The 15,809-nt window shown below is 53.9% G+C and overlaps 1 protein-coding gene across 3 annotated transcripts; it reads right to left on the bottom strand.

The window, feature by feature from the left end:
- Positions 1–2,784: 2,784 nt before the first annotated feature.
- LOC118006634 (prenylcysteine oxidase-like) lies at positions 2,785–14,290 on the bottom strand. 3 transcript variants are annotated; one of them, XM_034999351.1, is made up of 6 exons: positions 14,190–14,290; positions 10,196–10,402; positions 8,374–8,548; positions 6,520–6,731; positions 4,193–4,333; positions 2,785–3,728 (listed from the first exon to the last, which is right to left on the bottom strand). In XM_034999351.1, exons 1-6 carry the CDS (start codon positions 14,275–14,277, stop codon positions 3,067–3,069), a joined length of 1,485 nt encoding a protein of 494 aa, XP_034855242.1. In that variant the 5' UTR covers positions 14,278–14,290; the 3' UTR covers positions 2,785–3,066. The 3 variants fall into 3 exon arrangements, with proteins under 3 accessions (XP_034855242.1, XP_034855243.1, XP_034855244.1); XM_034999352.1 differs by having other exon boundaries at positions 10,196–13,807; positions 14,190–14,251; XM_034999353.1 differs by lacking the exon at positions 14,190–14,290 and adding an exon at positions 13,618–14,049 and having other exon boundaries at positions 10,196–13,523.
- Between the last annotated feature and the right edge of the window lie 1,519 nt (positions 14,291–15,809).

Here is a 15,809-nt window from a genome sequence, read left to right as displayed (position 1 = left end):
GGGGCTCAAGATCTGCCCCAGCTCCTGTTGCTCCTTCAGAGGTGGATCAGGAGCAGGGCATTCCTCTCGCCCCTGCCATTCCTTAGTCATCCCCAACTCTACCCTCCACAACCTCCCCTACTTCCAAGTGTTGAAGTTTCACTTAAGTCACCTGCTCTGGGAGTGGAATCCCTGGGAAGAGTTCTAAATGTCCACCACACTGCTCCAGGACTACTGCGGATGAATACGTCCTCCTTCCTTCTTTGTTTGGCAGATTATAGGGCTCTCTCTGTTGCTGCAAATGCTCTCTCTTCTCCCAGAAGGCTGTGGGCCCTTGGGGGCTCCTGTCCTGGGCTGAGAAGGCTCGGCTGGGCCCTGGGGCCAAGGTTTCCTGCTGGTCCCCATGCTCCTTTCTGCTATCTTCAGGAATCTCTGGATTTTCCTTGCAGGCAGAGAGGTGGTGAGATCCCGCTCCCGGGTCGGGGCTTGAGGAAGCAGGCCAGCAGGAAGTGTGGGCATTGTGTCCGGCGTTGGTTCTGAGCTGTTCAGGCCTGTCTACCCAGATAAAGGAAGTTCCCAAAGAACGAGCCCGCTTCACTGCAGTCAGGCTGGGGCATGGAGCCAAAGCCCCAACTGAGGACTGGGGATCAGGTGTAACTGTCCTGGTTTGCCTCTTCTGTGCACAATGCAAGGGAGGGATGGTTATCAGGGATTGGCCTTGGCCCTCTGGCCCAATTCCAATGCTCATCAAAGACACCATGACAGCCCATAGCATCTTCATTTCAAACATAGACCATGAAAGGATGTCATTACATATTGATTCCACTGGCCTTGAGAAGAGGGCGGGGACACAGCCCCATCCTGTGTGTGGTTGACATCGTGCGTCTAACACCCTTTCCACTTTTCCAAATTTGTAATTTGGGTGAGACTGCCTCTGCTTCAGGGGGAGGGACTTGGCTCTCCTAAGCCAATCAGCTTCATTTCATCCCCTGTGTCCTGATGACTGGTCTGGCAGCGGAGACATAAGCCAGTCAGCACGCACGGCATTCGCTTGGTCACTGAGCATTGGTTCAGCGGGGGCCCAACTGGCCCAGAACCAGCTTTGGTTCACAGGCGGGAGAGATCTCTTGGCAGCCATCCTTGACCAGGAGAGAAGAAATGGGTCTGGCACGACACAGGGCTGATGTTTGCTCTGTGCCTGGACTCTCATAACCGGTAAGACCTTTTAATTGCTTAGGCCAGTTTAAGGTTGGTTTTCTACTACTTCAGCCAGAAGCGTTCTTACCGATGTGCCGGCCTCGTAGTTCCTATAATAACCGACAAGACGCACTATCTTCTTCACTACCACCTCTATCATCCCAGCACAGCAAAAACGCCTCCGCCTACTTGCAGGGTATTTTGTCCCATGCTGAATTCAACTTTTTTTTTTTTTTTTTTAAGATTTTACTTATTTATTTTAAAGAGAGAGTGAGCGTGCATGCGCCAGCATGAGCAAGGGTAGGGGCAGCGGGGGAAGGAGAGGGAGGAGGAAAGAATCTCAAGCTGACTGCACTGAGCAGAGTCGGAGGCAGGGCTCAATCTCAGGACCCTGAGATCATGACCTGAGCTGAAACCAAGAGTCAGAGGCTTAACCGACTGAGCCACCCAGGCCCTCCTGAATTTAGTTATTTTTAGGGGAGACGCTCCAGATTTAAGCCCTCTGAACTCACCAAGAGACCTTGGGCGAGTTATTTCCTCAAGCTGGGCCGTTGTCGCCATCTCTACAGAAAGAGGGAAGTTCGCTGGATGACCTTGGGAGCCATTCCTGTTAGGAAAGCACAGTATCAGTACTGTTTGGCAATGCTATGTCCTCGTGGTTTCTGGGCCCTCCCCCAGACCTAGATTCAGCAGCTCTGGGTGGGAATTGGGCATCAGTCTCAGCTTAACCTCAGAACTCCATCCCGACACCTTTTCATCCTTTCTTCTACTGGGGTAAATGTTTTTGGGTAAGGTAGGGCTGCTCTCCACCATCTGGGCACTTGTATTCTTGCAAGAAAGATCCACCCTATTACTCTTCAACCCTTGCATAATGGATAGAATGGTCGACTCTTCCAGGTGCCAAGGAAAAGCTTTCCTCTTCTTATGGCCTGGTGTATTTCCCTTTTTCCACTGGTTGCTAGGAAGCTCAGAAGTATCCTAGAAGCTTCACTGAGGTAACCATTTCAGTAACCATCTCTTGCTTGGGTCCCACCAGTCATCTCTCCCAATATGCAGTGTTGTTGAGAGGCTTGGGTGGTGTCTAGGTACCTAGTTCTTAACTAGTTAAGGTATCTAGCAAGTGCACAGGAAATAGGAGCTATTATCATGTCTTATGTTTTCTGATCTTCTCTTCTACTATTTGTAACCATCTGGTACATGTCTTTATTTTTATTAAAGATTTATTTATTTATTTGAGGGAGGGCGAGAGAGAGAAAGAGAGAGAGAGAGAATAAGCAGGGGGAAGGGCAGAAGGAGAGAATCTTAAGCAGACTCTCCACTGAACGCAGAGCCCAGAGCCTGATCCCAGGACCCTGAGATCATGACCTGAGCCGAAATCAAGAGCTGGCCACTGAACTGACTGAGCCACCCAAGCGCCCCCATACGCGTGTTTCATTGTAGGCACTGCCTCGCATACATTTTGGGAGTAGGCAATGAAAAGCAATAAAGAAATGTGACAGCATTCTCTGCCCCATTATTTCCTCCCAGTTATCCATCCCCGTCTTCTAGTTAGGAAACCAAGTCAGAAGCAGCTGGAGAGAATGGATTTTTATTTCTTAAAAAAAAAATAAATAAAATGAATACACAGGCTTGAATTTCCTTCCCTTCTCTTCTCCCCTTAAAAAGAAGCAAACACTGTGAAAGTCCTTAAGATAGAGAGGCGGAGTGGGCCGCCTGGACCCACGCTGGAAGAAGCAGGAGCTTGACACAGGAGGCTTGGCGGCGAGCGCAGCTTGACACAGGAGGCTTGGCGGCGAGCGCAGCCTGCCCAGCCACGGCCGCTGGCGGGGGGGCGGGGGGGGAAGCCCTCTTCAGTGGGGGATGGACGCTCCCGGGCTGTCCCCGGTGCCCTCACAGCTCAGTCTTCACCTTGTGCATCAAATCCTTTTGGTCGATCTTGTCTAGGTCCTGGTACCAGCGGTTGTAAGCCAGCAGGGCCACGTTCTTGGCAGCCACAGCCATCACCTCCACGGAGCTGGCCGCCCACTCCAGCGCATTGAGGTGGAAGAGTTGGTCGTGGAGGGCAAAGCGCGGGAGGGTGGTGTGGGAGCCGTACACAGGGTGGGCCTGCCACTCGGCTGTCTGCACCGAGTAATAGGAGCGGAAGAGGGTCTTCAGCTGGGAGCGGAGGAGGGGCCTGGGGGACTGGACTCGCCAAACCGCGGCCTCCTGGGGCTGCTTGCGCCGGAAGTTGGCCGAGATGTTGACGGGACAGATGTTGTCCAGAGCGCAGAAGAAGTTGGGGAAATCTGTGGTGAGGATGCTGGCAAAGGGGAAAAGCTTAGGGTCGGGGAAACCGAAGTAGGAAGAGTTGAGGTAGCCATGGACCAAGGAGACCACGGTGGGCTGGAAAGAGCCCTGCGCGGCATCGATGGGCGGGTCGAAGCCTTCAAAGGTGATGGAGCTGCTGCCGTTGTCCAGGTGCAGGGGAGTGGCGATGACCACTATGTCATAGAAGTCGGACCCATTGCCCACCCCGTTCTCATACTCTACATAGTACAGGGGTTTCCCTTCTGGAAGGAGAGAGAATAGAGCACAAAAGTCAATTTGTTCCTTGCCCACTACCCACTGATCTCCACCTGGGGCCCAGCGCTGAGGGTAGGAGGCTCTGGGTGCTGCGGGGCCGGTGGGATGGTGGGTCCTGGGCTTTCCATGCTGGTGTGGCTGCAGAGGGAGCACTGGACTGGGAGTCAGGAATCCGGAGCTTTTGCTCTAGCTCTGCAGCTGACTAGCTGGAGGGCCTTGGGCAAGGCTGAGGCTCACAGTCCTCAGTGGTCAAATGAACGGGGCTGGCTGAATGCGAGTCTCAGCTTTCTGGCTCTGACATTTGAATCAGGACGACAGTGCCCTCTGGTGTCACTGGGCAGTGCCGGAACCACTTGGCAGCCTTTCCCAGACCAGGGTTTAGGGACAGACTGGTGGAAGTGTTCCTGGTCTAGGAAATCGAGCGGCCACATGCCCTGCTCTGCTCACTCACCTGTATTTTGCAGGGTCACAGAGGTCACTGTGGCATGGATCACATTGGCCTTGGTGAGCTTCAGCAGACTGGAACAAACCAGCTTGTTACCTCCCTCCACAGACCACAGGCTGCCCTGGGCCCCGGCTAGCGACATGGCTCCTGGGCAAAGGGGGAGAGTGGCCAGTGGGTTCTCAGAATCACTGGGCTGTGGGGCCGGAGAGTCCGGAACCATCCTACCTGCTGGGCCTACCTCTCAGGCCAAGCCTCCCCCAACATGGGCATGGAGAGACAACACATACACAAATACAATAAAACTTACAAGTGAAGTGAAAACAGGCTCAATGCAAGAGCCATCTATAAAAGATCACAGATGGTAAGATTCTGTTTATACGGACTACCCAGAAGGGGCAAATCCCTAGAAACACAAAGTGGATTTATGGTTGCCCAGGTCTAGAAGGTGGGGGGTTGTCAGGGAGGTGATGGCTATAGGTATGGGGTATTCTGGAGGCAATGAGAATATTCCAAAATTGACTGTGATAATGGATGCACAACTCAAATTCACTTTACATCGGTGAATTGGGGGCACCTGGCTGGCTCAGTCAGTGGAACGTGTGACTTTTGATCTCAGGGTTGTGAGTTCTAGCCCCACGTTGGGTTGTTGGGTGTAGAGATTACTTAAAAATATAAATGGGTGAATTGTGCGGTATATGAATTATATCTTGAAGGGTACACACAAGCTACTGGAAGAGTGAGCAGGAGAGCCTCGCTGAGGGAACATGTGGTGGGGCCTGCAGGCTGGGAAGCAGCTCGCCACGCCAGCAGCCGGAGGGACTGCATCCTGGGCACGAGGGAGGTGCTTGTCAGATATAAACCTTTTCGTTCATTTATTCAACAAAAATGGGCTGAGTGCCTCCACCAGTCCAGGCCCTGTTCTAAGGGTTTGGGATACATCAGTAAGCAAAGGAGACAGAGCTTCCTGCCCTTGGGAAGCCGACATTCTAGTGGGAAGAGACGAAAGAAGTAAATGAGTTAGGCAGCTAGAAGCTGACACTGCAGGGTAGGAGGACTGGCACTGCTGGGGGCAGGAGGAGGCGTCCATGTGATTGAAAACTGGGTGGCAGCGTGGTGTCAATGACAAGGAACATCTGGACAAAGACATGGTGGGGAGTAAGAGTTTACCACGACTGTGTCTCAGGGAAGAAATGTTCAAGCAGAGGGATGGCCGCCCAAAAGCCCCAGTGCATCTGGAACACTGGAGACATGCAAAGGAGTCCAGAGTGGCTGGGCTGGGGTGAGTGGGGAAGGTGGTGGGGCCTGGACCATGGAGGGCCTTGCAGGCCACTGCAAGGACTCTGGCTTTTACTTGAAGGCAAGTGGGAGCCCTTACAGAGTTTTACACATAGGTCTGATGTGTCTTGTTTTAAAAGGATTATCCCGCTGATGTATTGAGAATAGCCTGCAGGGGGCAGGGGGTGGGGGAGGGGGTCTGGCAGGAGACTGGCAGTAATCCGGGTGAGGGATGCTGAGCTTAGACCAGGGAGGAAGCAGTGGTGGGAAGTAGTCAGATTCTGGATATATGTGGAAGGCAAAGCAGATGAGATTTCTTTCCTTTCCTTTCCTTTCTCTCTTTCTTCCTCTCTCTCTCTCTCTCTCCCTTCCTCCCTCCCTCCCTCCCTCCTTTCCTTTGCAGATGAGATTTCTTGACATACCATGTGATGGATATGAGAGAAAGCATGAGCCCAGGTTTTGGCTGGAGCAACAGGAAGGAGCTATTACCAACCAAGCTGGGAAGACTCTCAGAGAGGCAGGCTTGAGGGGAAAGGTCAGGAGCTCAGGTCTGGCCACCCTGAGTGCCCACCAGGCCCACCAGTGGAGACATAAGGGTAGCACCGGACACGTGAGTCTGCAGTCCTGGAGGGAGGTCTGGCCTGGAGGTCATGCTTGGGAGTCAGTGGGCGGAAGTGTGAGTGGTTGAGAAACGGACCAAGGACTGAGCCTGCACTTCCATGTTAGGAGGGTAGAAGAGAAGGACCTGGCCTGCGCTGGAGGATGGCAGGCTGTGTATATGGACCCCAGTGGGGCCGGTCCTGAAACTAGCCCAATCGGGAGTGGTGGAAACACACCGGACCTAAGACCTGAGCTTTGCTTCCACCATCTGAGAAGTGGGGTGAACATTATCTCCTGCCAGCCTGGAGGGCCCATACCAGAATCAAATAGGGTTAAGGCAATAAGGTGCTTAGGCAACTGTACTGAGCCTGGTGAGTGTGAGTTACGGGGAGCCCAGCCCATTCTGGGCACTGTGGGCCGGGGCAGGGCAGCAGACAGGCCGAGGGCCTGAGGCTCACCGGCGAAGGCAGGCATCGCTGCGGACTGGCCATAGCTGGCCCGCAGGACGGCAGAGACGACATCGTCGATAAAGCGCTGGGTGACGCCCACCTGGAGCAGGGACTCGGCCACGGAGCGCTGGGTCATGTTGACGAAGGCAGACTCCCCCAGTGAGTAGAGCAGCTCCTCCACGCCCGAGAAGGCATAACCATGGGCCTGGTACTTATAGATCCTGGAAGACGTGCAGAGTTGGAGCCCGTGTGCAGAACGGCCTTTCGGCTGAGCACCCACTCCTGGCTCATCGCACCCGGGAGGCCCAGCAGGGCCCCGGGGCCTCTCCTCTCCATGTAGTGGGTGAGAAAGGAGGCTGGTTACTTGGCCTCTTTGCTGACCCCGGTGGGCCTCTCCCAACCACAGGGACAGCGCAGGGGGTAAGGCAAATATTCTTGAACCCCACTAGACCCGGCTTCGCATCATGGCTCTGCTAAAGGACAACTACGGCACCTCTCGGAGCCACTCCCTGCCTGAGGACACAGAGGGGACCACCCAGGGGTACTACCAGGCAGCAGGCCAGAGCCCCCCCGCCCCCCAACACATCCCTCTCTCCAGCAGCATGGGCTCTGAGCTGGCTTCTAGGGCCATGCTGGACCCGATGGTACCTGCCTCACGCCAATGTCGTCACTCTCTGTGCTAGCCCAGCCTGGCCTCCCTTCTGGCTTGCTCCGACAGGGCTCCCACGCACCCCCCGAGTTCTCGTCTTGTCCCTCCACAGCTCTCCCAGTCTCAGGGACTCATCGGCTGATGGATTTCCAAAGACCAGAGGCACTGGTCTTTGAAAGGCTGCCTCTGCCTGGGCTGCTTTGTCAACGTGTTGAGTCTGGTCATAATGGGACATCCAGATAGAGTTCCTCTCCCACGAAAGGAAAAAAGTCAGCGTTGTAGGTTTGGGTAAAATGGACAAGGGAGAAAGACGTAAGAAAGAGGGGGTAAGGACATTACCTTTGGGGGACACCTGAAAGTAGAAGGTAGAGATGCAATGAAGGGCATAGGTGTGGAGGTGGGGAGAGTGGCGAAGTGCCAGGACCCAGCAAGGAGGCTGGGGGGCCATCCTGAATGTCTGCGTCTGGGCCAGGGAGCAGGGAGGACCTTCAGGGGAGAGCGGGAGTGCCAGATGGTGAGTGGGTGAACGGTGAGAAGTGGACAGAGTGACATCGGACCACTTGTCCTCATCATCTGAAGGAGTGGGGGAGGAGGCCGGGGCCCAAGGAGGAGGGAAGTGGTGAAAAAAGGAGTTTGTTCTAGATGGGAAAACTGGGGGACAGTAGGGCTTATAAGGGCATGACCCACAGGCTGTATGAGGCCTATAGATGTGCTTCATTTGGCTTATTTCTAAGATGAACTGGTTGCATATACTGAAAAACCAGGAGGTTTCACGCATCACTCTGGATTTCCAGCTTCTTCTAAAAAACTGGAAGACCTAGCCACAGGAGGTGGGCCTTCCCACACGGCAGAGTGCTGGCCGCCCCCTTCAGGTGGGGCCCTGCTCTTTGGGGCACCCCACTCCCACTCTTCTCTTCCACCAGCTGCCTCCGCTTACGCACGCCCCAGGTATGCCCTTGTAGGTGGATGCATTTGCAAGCCCTGCTCCGAGTCATTCGGCTAGCGTGACAACACCAGAAACCCACCCCCGCACCCTGTCAGTCCAGTCCTCGTGCTGGGGGCTCGCCCAGGAGCAGGACTGAACTGTGCGGGGCTCTCATGAGCAAGCAAGTCCCCCTTCTCCTTCTCGACAGTTTCCAGGCCAGCCGGTTCCTTCCCCACCTCTCTTCCTCGCTCCCTCTGGAACGCCCTCCCTGTAGCCTGCCCCGCCGTACCTCATGAACTTCTCCATGACCTCCTCCACCCACATCTGCAGCCTCAGGAAGCTGATGCCATAATGCCACCAGAGACGGAACAGGTTCAGCAGGTACCAGTCGGTCTCCTCCAGCACGAAGTGCTCCCCGCTGAAGATGGCACTCCTGCCCACCACCTCTCGCCGGTGCCTCAGCCCTGAGGAGACAGGGAGGAGCCTCAGGTCCCACTCAAAGGGCCCCCCCTGGAGATCCAGTGGTGCCTGAGCGAAACTTAGGGTCCTCCTGAAAGATGCAAATGGACCCATTCCATTAAAGGGAATAGGGACACACTACGGTTTGTTCATCCATGCTGCTTGTTTTTTTTTTTTTTTTTTTAATGTTTTATTTATTTATTCATGAAAGTCAGAGAGAGAGAGAGAGGGGGGCAGAGGCAGAGGGAGAAGCAGGCTCCCCACCTAGCAGGGAGCCCGATGCGGGACTCGATCCCAGAACCCTGGAATCATGACCTGAGCCGAAGGCAGACGCTTAACCATCTGAGCCACCCAGGCGCCTCCATGCTGCTTGTTTAAAACAGTCAATGGATGCACTGGGCAGGCTAGTCGATAAAGACGTGAGAGTTAAAATAATGTACCAGCTTACAGGTTTTTTTCCCAACAGGGATGCACTCAGCCATGAGTGTGGGAAATTCACATGTCATCCCAGAATGGCCAGGGACTGACAGCTGGCTCTCGGGTGGCAGCCCTGGCCACCGAGACCACCTGGACGGAGTCCCAGCCCTTTGCACATGCTACAGCTTACAGAGCACAGGGACTTCAGCATCTCGCTTCATCCTCTTTCAGCCTGGGAAGAGGCAGAAGAGGTGAGAGCACCCCCAGTTAAAGATGAAGAAACCGAGGCTTGGGTTCTAGGACCTGCCCCAAGTCACAGGCTTTGTTACTTTCCTATCTCCTGTCCCTGAGCCACTAAGTTCCCCATCGCGGAGGCCACTTGCCTTCAGCATCCTTCCAGAGATATTTTCTGCCAACACTCCTAAGTATGTATATCTAGGAGTTACTCCTCCTCTGCCCCCACATACTATACGCGGCTCTGCACCTTACTCACATACTGTGTCTCCAAGATTGTTCTAAACTTGGGCCTAAAGGACTTCCTCAATCTGGCTGCTGAATAGTCTGCTGTACACTTAAACAATATTTACTCTCAGATCCCAGTGGGTGGGCAGGTGGGATATTTTCAACCTTCTGCTACCTCAAACAACACTGTGAGGAATAACTTCGTTTGTATGCCACTTAGCTCTTCTGCAAGTACACCTGCAGGGTCACTTCCAAGAAGTAGAGTTTGGGTGTCAAACAGTCTATGTATTTGTGGTTTCGCTAGATGCTGCCGGGGTTGAATCCAGCTCTTACTCATTAGCGGCGGGGCTGCAGCAGAGGTGTAGACATTTCCTCAGGAGATCTAACACCTGTCTTGCAGGAGGGTGGCTGGGTAGGGAGGATTGGGGGTGACGTAATGCCTACATCCCACCTAGAAGGATGCCAAGTAGCTGGCAAGCACACAGCATGTGGAAGCCATTATGATTGTGGCTACTGAGAGGCAGCAAATTGAAAGGGAAAGAAACTGGCTTGGGAGTCAAACCTGGGTTCTAATCCCAGCTCTGCAACTAACTCACTGTGTAACTTCAGACAAGTTCCTTCCCCTCTCTGATCTCAGCTGCTCCATCTGTAAAATGAGGAGATGGGGCTACATGACCTTCTGGCCTTGACCTTCGGGGCCCTCTGGGAGGAGCCCAATGGCTGCCACTAGCCCTGGATGCGACACGTGGGGAGCCCGGGCGCAGTGCACTCACCCAGCTGCTTGACGAAGTCCTGCATGTGCAGGCTCAGGGAGTGGAAGGAGGCAGCCCCGCTCTCATAGTGCTGCTTGTTGACAGAGATGGTGGCCAGGCGGCCGCCCACAGTCCCCTTCTCAAACACGTCGATCTGTACCCGGGGGCCGAAGTGTTGCTGGAGGAAATGGGCCACGGCGGAGCCCCCGATTCCGGCCCCAACCACAGCTGTCAGCAGGCCCGGGAGGCAGAGGAGGGGAGAGACAGAGCATGGGCGTGAGGCCGCAGGTCCCACCCTCACCGCCCCCTGGGAGGTGGTTCCCAGGCCCTTGCATTTCGCAGGCTTATCACCTCTCAAAAAGGAAATCCTTGGGCTAGTTTTTTAGTAAAGCTATTTACAAAGAGCAAAGGACAACCTGAAAATTGTCACCTACTGTAACGCTCATTTTATAATGAAAATGACACGTTAGCAGGAAAGAATCTCAACATTTTGGATGATCACTTAAAGAAAATACATTTAGTTTTATACAAACTCATTACATTGTCCCTATTTTCATTTCACTCTGAATTGGTGAAAACCTGGTTGCTGCAAGTACTGTTAGGTGAGATCAGTGTTTGGGAACCACTCCTTAATCTGGGGGTCGGCAAACTACAGCCTGTGGGCCAATTCTAGGCCCACGACTGTCTTTGCAAACAGAGTCCTACTGGAACTCTTTCTGGAGCTTGTTTATGGGGCTGCTTTCATGCTAGGGCGGAAGAGATGAGTAGTTGCCACGGAGACTGTATGGCCTGCAAAGCCTAAAGTATTTACTCTCTGTCCCTTTACTGAAGTCAGCCAACCCTTGCTCTAGGGAACCTACCACCTGACCCTTTAATCACTTCTACATTCGGTGTTTGCCAAGACTGGAATGCACCCTGGGACGGGCCACTCACTACCGTGCAGGGCGCCCTTTGCCGGTTTGGACTCTCTCTTGTTCTGAAGTTTCAGCTTTGATGTCTTTGGGGATCTTATCATCCACTGTCTTTTCTATGCCTCCTGCTTTCCTGCTATTTGCAAACTTGGTTCATAAGCCATGCGTGTTCCCATCCAAGTCACTGATACAATGCTTCGCTGGCGATGTGGGCTCTGAGGGGTTCCGAGGCACCACTGTCCAGACAGAGCCTAATCTAGCTACTCAGACTCCGTAACACTCTGCAAAGACGGCAAGGCGGCTACGAAGCTACTGAACTGGACGGCCACACCTCCCACAACCTGAGACCCAGCTTTCTTCTCATCTGGCAGTCGGTCCAAATAGAAAAGGAGATAAATCTGGTGTTGGTTTGTCCTCACTGGACCCCTGTTGGACCCATGCCAGAGGAGGGGAGAGAAACAAGCTCCTGTCAAGAAGGCAAAAATACAAGGTTATGATCTGGCCCCCCTTCACTTACGCACTCCCTGCCCCACTCCCAACACTCCACTTGCTCGTGTGCCTTGACTTCTTTGGCTGTGGAACCCACGACTTTGCTCTCACCCTTGTGCTGCGGCCTGCGCTGCTCCCTGTCAGGGGTGCTGTCGCCTTTTGCCTCGCTGCTTCTGTGGCCCCCACGCGCAGTTAGAGCTTGGCTTGCCTCGCTCGCCGAAGACAAGTCGGGTGTCACTCCCACATATTCCCACAGCACACGCTCCTTCCCCGGGGCCTCGTGCTTGCACGCTCTCCTCCCCTGGTCCGTTTAAGGGCCAAGAGCAGCTCACCAGGCCCCCGGATCCTGGCAGGTGGTAAAGCTAAGTCTTTGTTGCATCTTGAAAAAAACAAACCACTTCCTCCTTTTCAGTGTTTACACAACCATTTCCAAGAGTGCCCTTAGCCTTTTCCAACCAGTGTGCTTCCCCCAAATTATCCATTCTTCAAAGGAACGAACATCACGAGGCCTGGAAGCTGCCCAGAGGGCTACAGGGAAGCAGAAGAGCTCACCTCGTCGAGAAGCAGCGCATTCAACGCCCACAAACTGACACCCACTCCCTGGTCCGTGATAAGATGTGCTAGGGCACAAGAGAATCAAGCAGGGCTTTTGTCCTCCTGAGCTCAGGCAGGGAGTGGGCAGACAGACTCTTGCACAATGAGCTACGACAACGTGTGACCAAGTGCAACAACAGGGTGCCAGGGAATCCTGAGGAGGAAGCAACAAATTCTGCCTGAGCACGTGGAGACACAGGCTTCCCAGGGGAAGTCACATCTGACCAGGGCCCTGGAGGACAACCGGCTTTGCCCGGTAGCAGAAACCCATTCTCCCCAGCGAGAACAGCAGGAGCAGGGCGGCGTGTGGAACTCCGTGTGTGTGTGTGTGTGTGTGTGTGTCGGGTTAAAGGGTCCAACATCACACCGAGGTATTCAGATTTGACCCTGCAGCAGACTGGGGGTGAAGCCATCCTCACAGGAAGCTCCTCAGTCTCGTGTGTCGAGTCCAAACCACCAAGGGTGAACGGAGGCTTCTGTCCAATAGCTGAGGACAATCAAAAAGGCTACTGAGCATCTTGGCATTGCCAAGTGCCCTGCCCTGGGTGACCTCTGGGGCCAGGTAGGCAGGGATGAGGCAGGCAACCAGCTGTGCCCTGTTGGAAACAGGAGTGCTGGGAGGAGGCCCTGCCCCTTCCCAGGGGCCAGTGTGAAGTGTCTTGTTCTGTTGCCCATTTTTGAGAGATGAAGGGAGTGTCCTGCCCTCCAGACATGGCCTGCCTAACTTCCCCAACCTTCGGAGCCTGGCTCAAAATCCACCTTCTCCCTGAGGTCTTCTCTGACCACACTAGCTCTCAGGATTCGCTCTCCCTTGAAAACCCTAAACTCTTAGTCCCAAATTGATTTCTGGCTGTCTGTCTTAACCATTTATGGCTTGAGCTGAGGTTTTGTAATCCAAAGAAGCCTTGGCACTATACTGGCCCAGTAAGTCTGTGGTGCTCCCACGGGACATGCTTCCCTGCCAACAGGGGTGCAGAGAGGGCAGCTTAGTGGAGTGGAGACTCTGTCCCCTCACACCAGAAGCCTAGCATCTCTGCCTGTGGGAATTTTATATTCGAGGGACTGGAAAATCTTTAGGAGTCCTGTCGAGTTGAAATGACAATTGTTAAGAGAAATAAACTGCAAACAAATATGGAACTTTCGTCAATGAGATGCATGAGAAGGTATTCAGCAAAGTGTCCTGATGTGTCTGCAGTTTATTTTGAAATGCATTAAGATGTAAGATGAATTAATGGGGGGGGGGGTGATAGCCATGTAAACACGCAAGTATAGGAGCAGTTTGCTAAGGGCAGAACCTAGGTGGTGAGTACACAGTTGATCACTGTACATCCAGTTCTTTCAGTTCTGCTGTACATCTGAAAATTTTCAAAATAAAATAATAAAATCCAAGATGACTGCTGTTAAAAGTTCTCCACTGTCACTCAGCAAACTGCTCTCCAGCAGACCTACCATGGGTTCTGTCTCCTATTCTCCCTGAGGTTTTGGCTTAGATGCTCCTTCTACGGAGCCCTCGAAAGCCCTCCAAGAGCCTGGAAGATGGACGAAGCGCTCTTCCCATCGGGGCACCTTCTCGGCCTTACCGCTGACTTCTCTGTATTGTACAGTCCCTCCTCCAGACAGGAACTACGGAGCACTGTGCCTGCTACACAGACGGTCCTCAATAAACCTTTACGAATGACATCACCCAGACCAGGTCCTCTCTGCCATCCATCGGGGCGTCCACCGCAGATGCTCGATGCCCCTGGACCTTGTGGTCAGATCAGTGGCCAGTCCGGTCCCAAGCCTCTCTTCCGCCCCCGGTAGCCGTCGCCACATGCCCTGGGATCAGCACCTTGCCTACCGCCGGTCCCCTTCCTCGCCCAGTGTCAGTCCCTCGCCTCTTCTCCAGCCAGTTCCTTTCCCGAGGACCCCTCCCCTCGCTCAGCTTCCTTCCCCTTCCCCCACCCGGTTGCTCCCGGCGGGGATCCCTTTTCCCTCGCAGCCCTCCCCCCGCGCAGGCCCCCACCCCGTCCTTCCCGCACCGATTTTGCTGGGCCGGGCGTCTCCGCCCGTGGCGGCGGCGGCCAGGAGCGCGGCTAGCGCGGCGAGGAGCCGGGCAGCGCGGGCCATGGCGGGCGGCGATCCGGACAGCACGCCGGGGCTCGGCGCTCGCGGGTTGGCGCTGGGCTCGCCGCCCCGCCCCGGCGCCTCACTGGCTGTTCCGCCTTCAGCCCGGCTGGCCACTGCCTCTCATTGGTCGGGCAGCCGTCTCTCTCCAGCACTAGGCGCTCATTAGCTGCAGCCCTCTCGGGCAGGCTCGGTCCGCCGCAGCTCCCCCGTCCTGCCTCCTGGATGCGGGCTCCCCATTGGCTGGCTCGTCGTGCCCAGGCGCAGGTGTGCGCGCTCCCGGCGCTCAGCATCAGGACCAGGGCGCGGGTGCGGGGAGATCGATGCGAGAGGCGGACGACCCCGGTTCCAGTCTAACCACTGCGAGTCCCTAGCTCGCTAACGGGCCGTCTCTGTGTCTCCTTCGGTTTCCCTGCTCTCCCTTTCTAAGCGGTTGTGACAGTCACATGAGATCAGGGACGTGATACCGCTCGGCAGCGTCTGCAAGTGCAGCAAATTGCAGACCAAGCGTGGGCAGCCATGGTGGCTGGATGCTCCCCTCCGCGTGTGTGGAAACAAGGCCAGATGCTTTCGAGACTGCTGTCACTGACGTGCATTTGCAGGCTCTACATGCAGTTTGTGTCTCTGCCTTCTACTTAATCCAAAGGGAAGGGTTTCATCCAGTCTCTTCTCAGAGGGAGGAAAGGTAGGAAGGGAGGCATACGCTCCCATTTTCACCCTCAGAAAACAAGAGCAGCTCAGTGTGGTTAGTTCATTACATGGTGAAGGACAGATTCCTCTAGCGGAAAATAAAGTTGGGGATGAGTTTCAGGATAAATAAGGGAAACCCATATTTAATTCGTCAGATTGTGGCTAAGAGAGCAGACTGAAAGGGTTCAGAAGATAGTAAAAGAGCATACAGCTGGGATTCTAAGTCAGCTCTCTGAGTCATAAAACTGCCAAACTGGTTACTAGTAAAGTGGTAGACGAACAAACATGCATTTCTTATAACCTTAAAAAAATCTTTTTGGCAATGTTTATGTCAGAATAAAACTTTTTAAGTTCATTCCCAATGACTCAAGATATTCCCTTAAATTTTTTGTTAAATAAGCATTCATCAATTACTTTGTGCCAAGTTCTCTTATGTGCTGACTTAATCCAATCCGTGTAGCTTTTTGGTAAGGTAAATTTTACTAACCCTAAAATTCCACTCCCCCCCACCCCAAACAAAAGGCCTCACATATTTATTACTGAACCAACCTACTGGTGCAGAAGCATGGGAACAGAGAAAAATCATCTTCCCAATAAAACATGTCTATTGTTCAGGTAGTAGTGATGTTTACACTAGGAGACCGGGAGTGAAGCTGGGTGACTCTATCAAGTTCCCTGTTGCTGCATAACAAACTAACCGAAAACTTAGTGGCTACAAGTAACAGTCATTTGCTTTGCCCATAAATATGTGCTTTGGGCAGGGCTCGGTGAGATCAGCTCATCTCTGTTCCATGTGGTGTCAGATGGGGCTGTTCCACTAGGGGCTGGAGGATCCACTTTCAAAA

Source organism: Mirounga leonina, unplaced genomic scaffold (genome assembly GCF_011800145.1).
Source record: "Mirounga leonina isolate KUSES-001 unplaced genomic scaffold, KU_Mleo_1.0 Mir_98, whole genome shotgun sequence".
Lineage (NCBI taxonomy): Eukaryota > Metazoa > Chordata > Mammalia > Carnivora > Phocidae > Mirounga > Mirounga leonina.
The sequence above is the reverse complement of the archived record's forward strand: the minus strand, read 5'-3'. Positions and strand labels throughout refer to the sequence as shown.

Bases quoted from the DNA above. Each gene is read 5' to 3' on its own strand.
- LOC118006634 (XM_034999351.1), bottom strand. From the start codon at position 14,277: ATGGCCCGCGCTGCCCGGCTCCTCGCCGCGCTAGCCGCGCTCCTGGCC. The intron at 6,732-8,373 runs GTACGGCGGGGC...CACGTCTTCCAG, and splicing joins GTCATGGAGAAGTTCATGAG to GATCTATAAGTACCAGGCCC. The intron at 3,729-4,192 runs GTGAGTGAGCAG...CTCTCCTTCCAG, and splicing joins TGTGACCCTGCAAAATACAG to AAGGGAAACCCCTGTACTAT.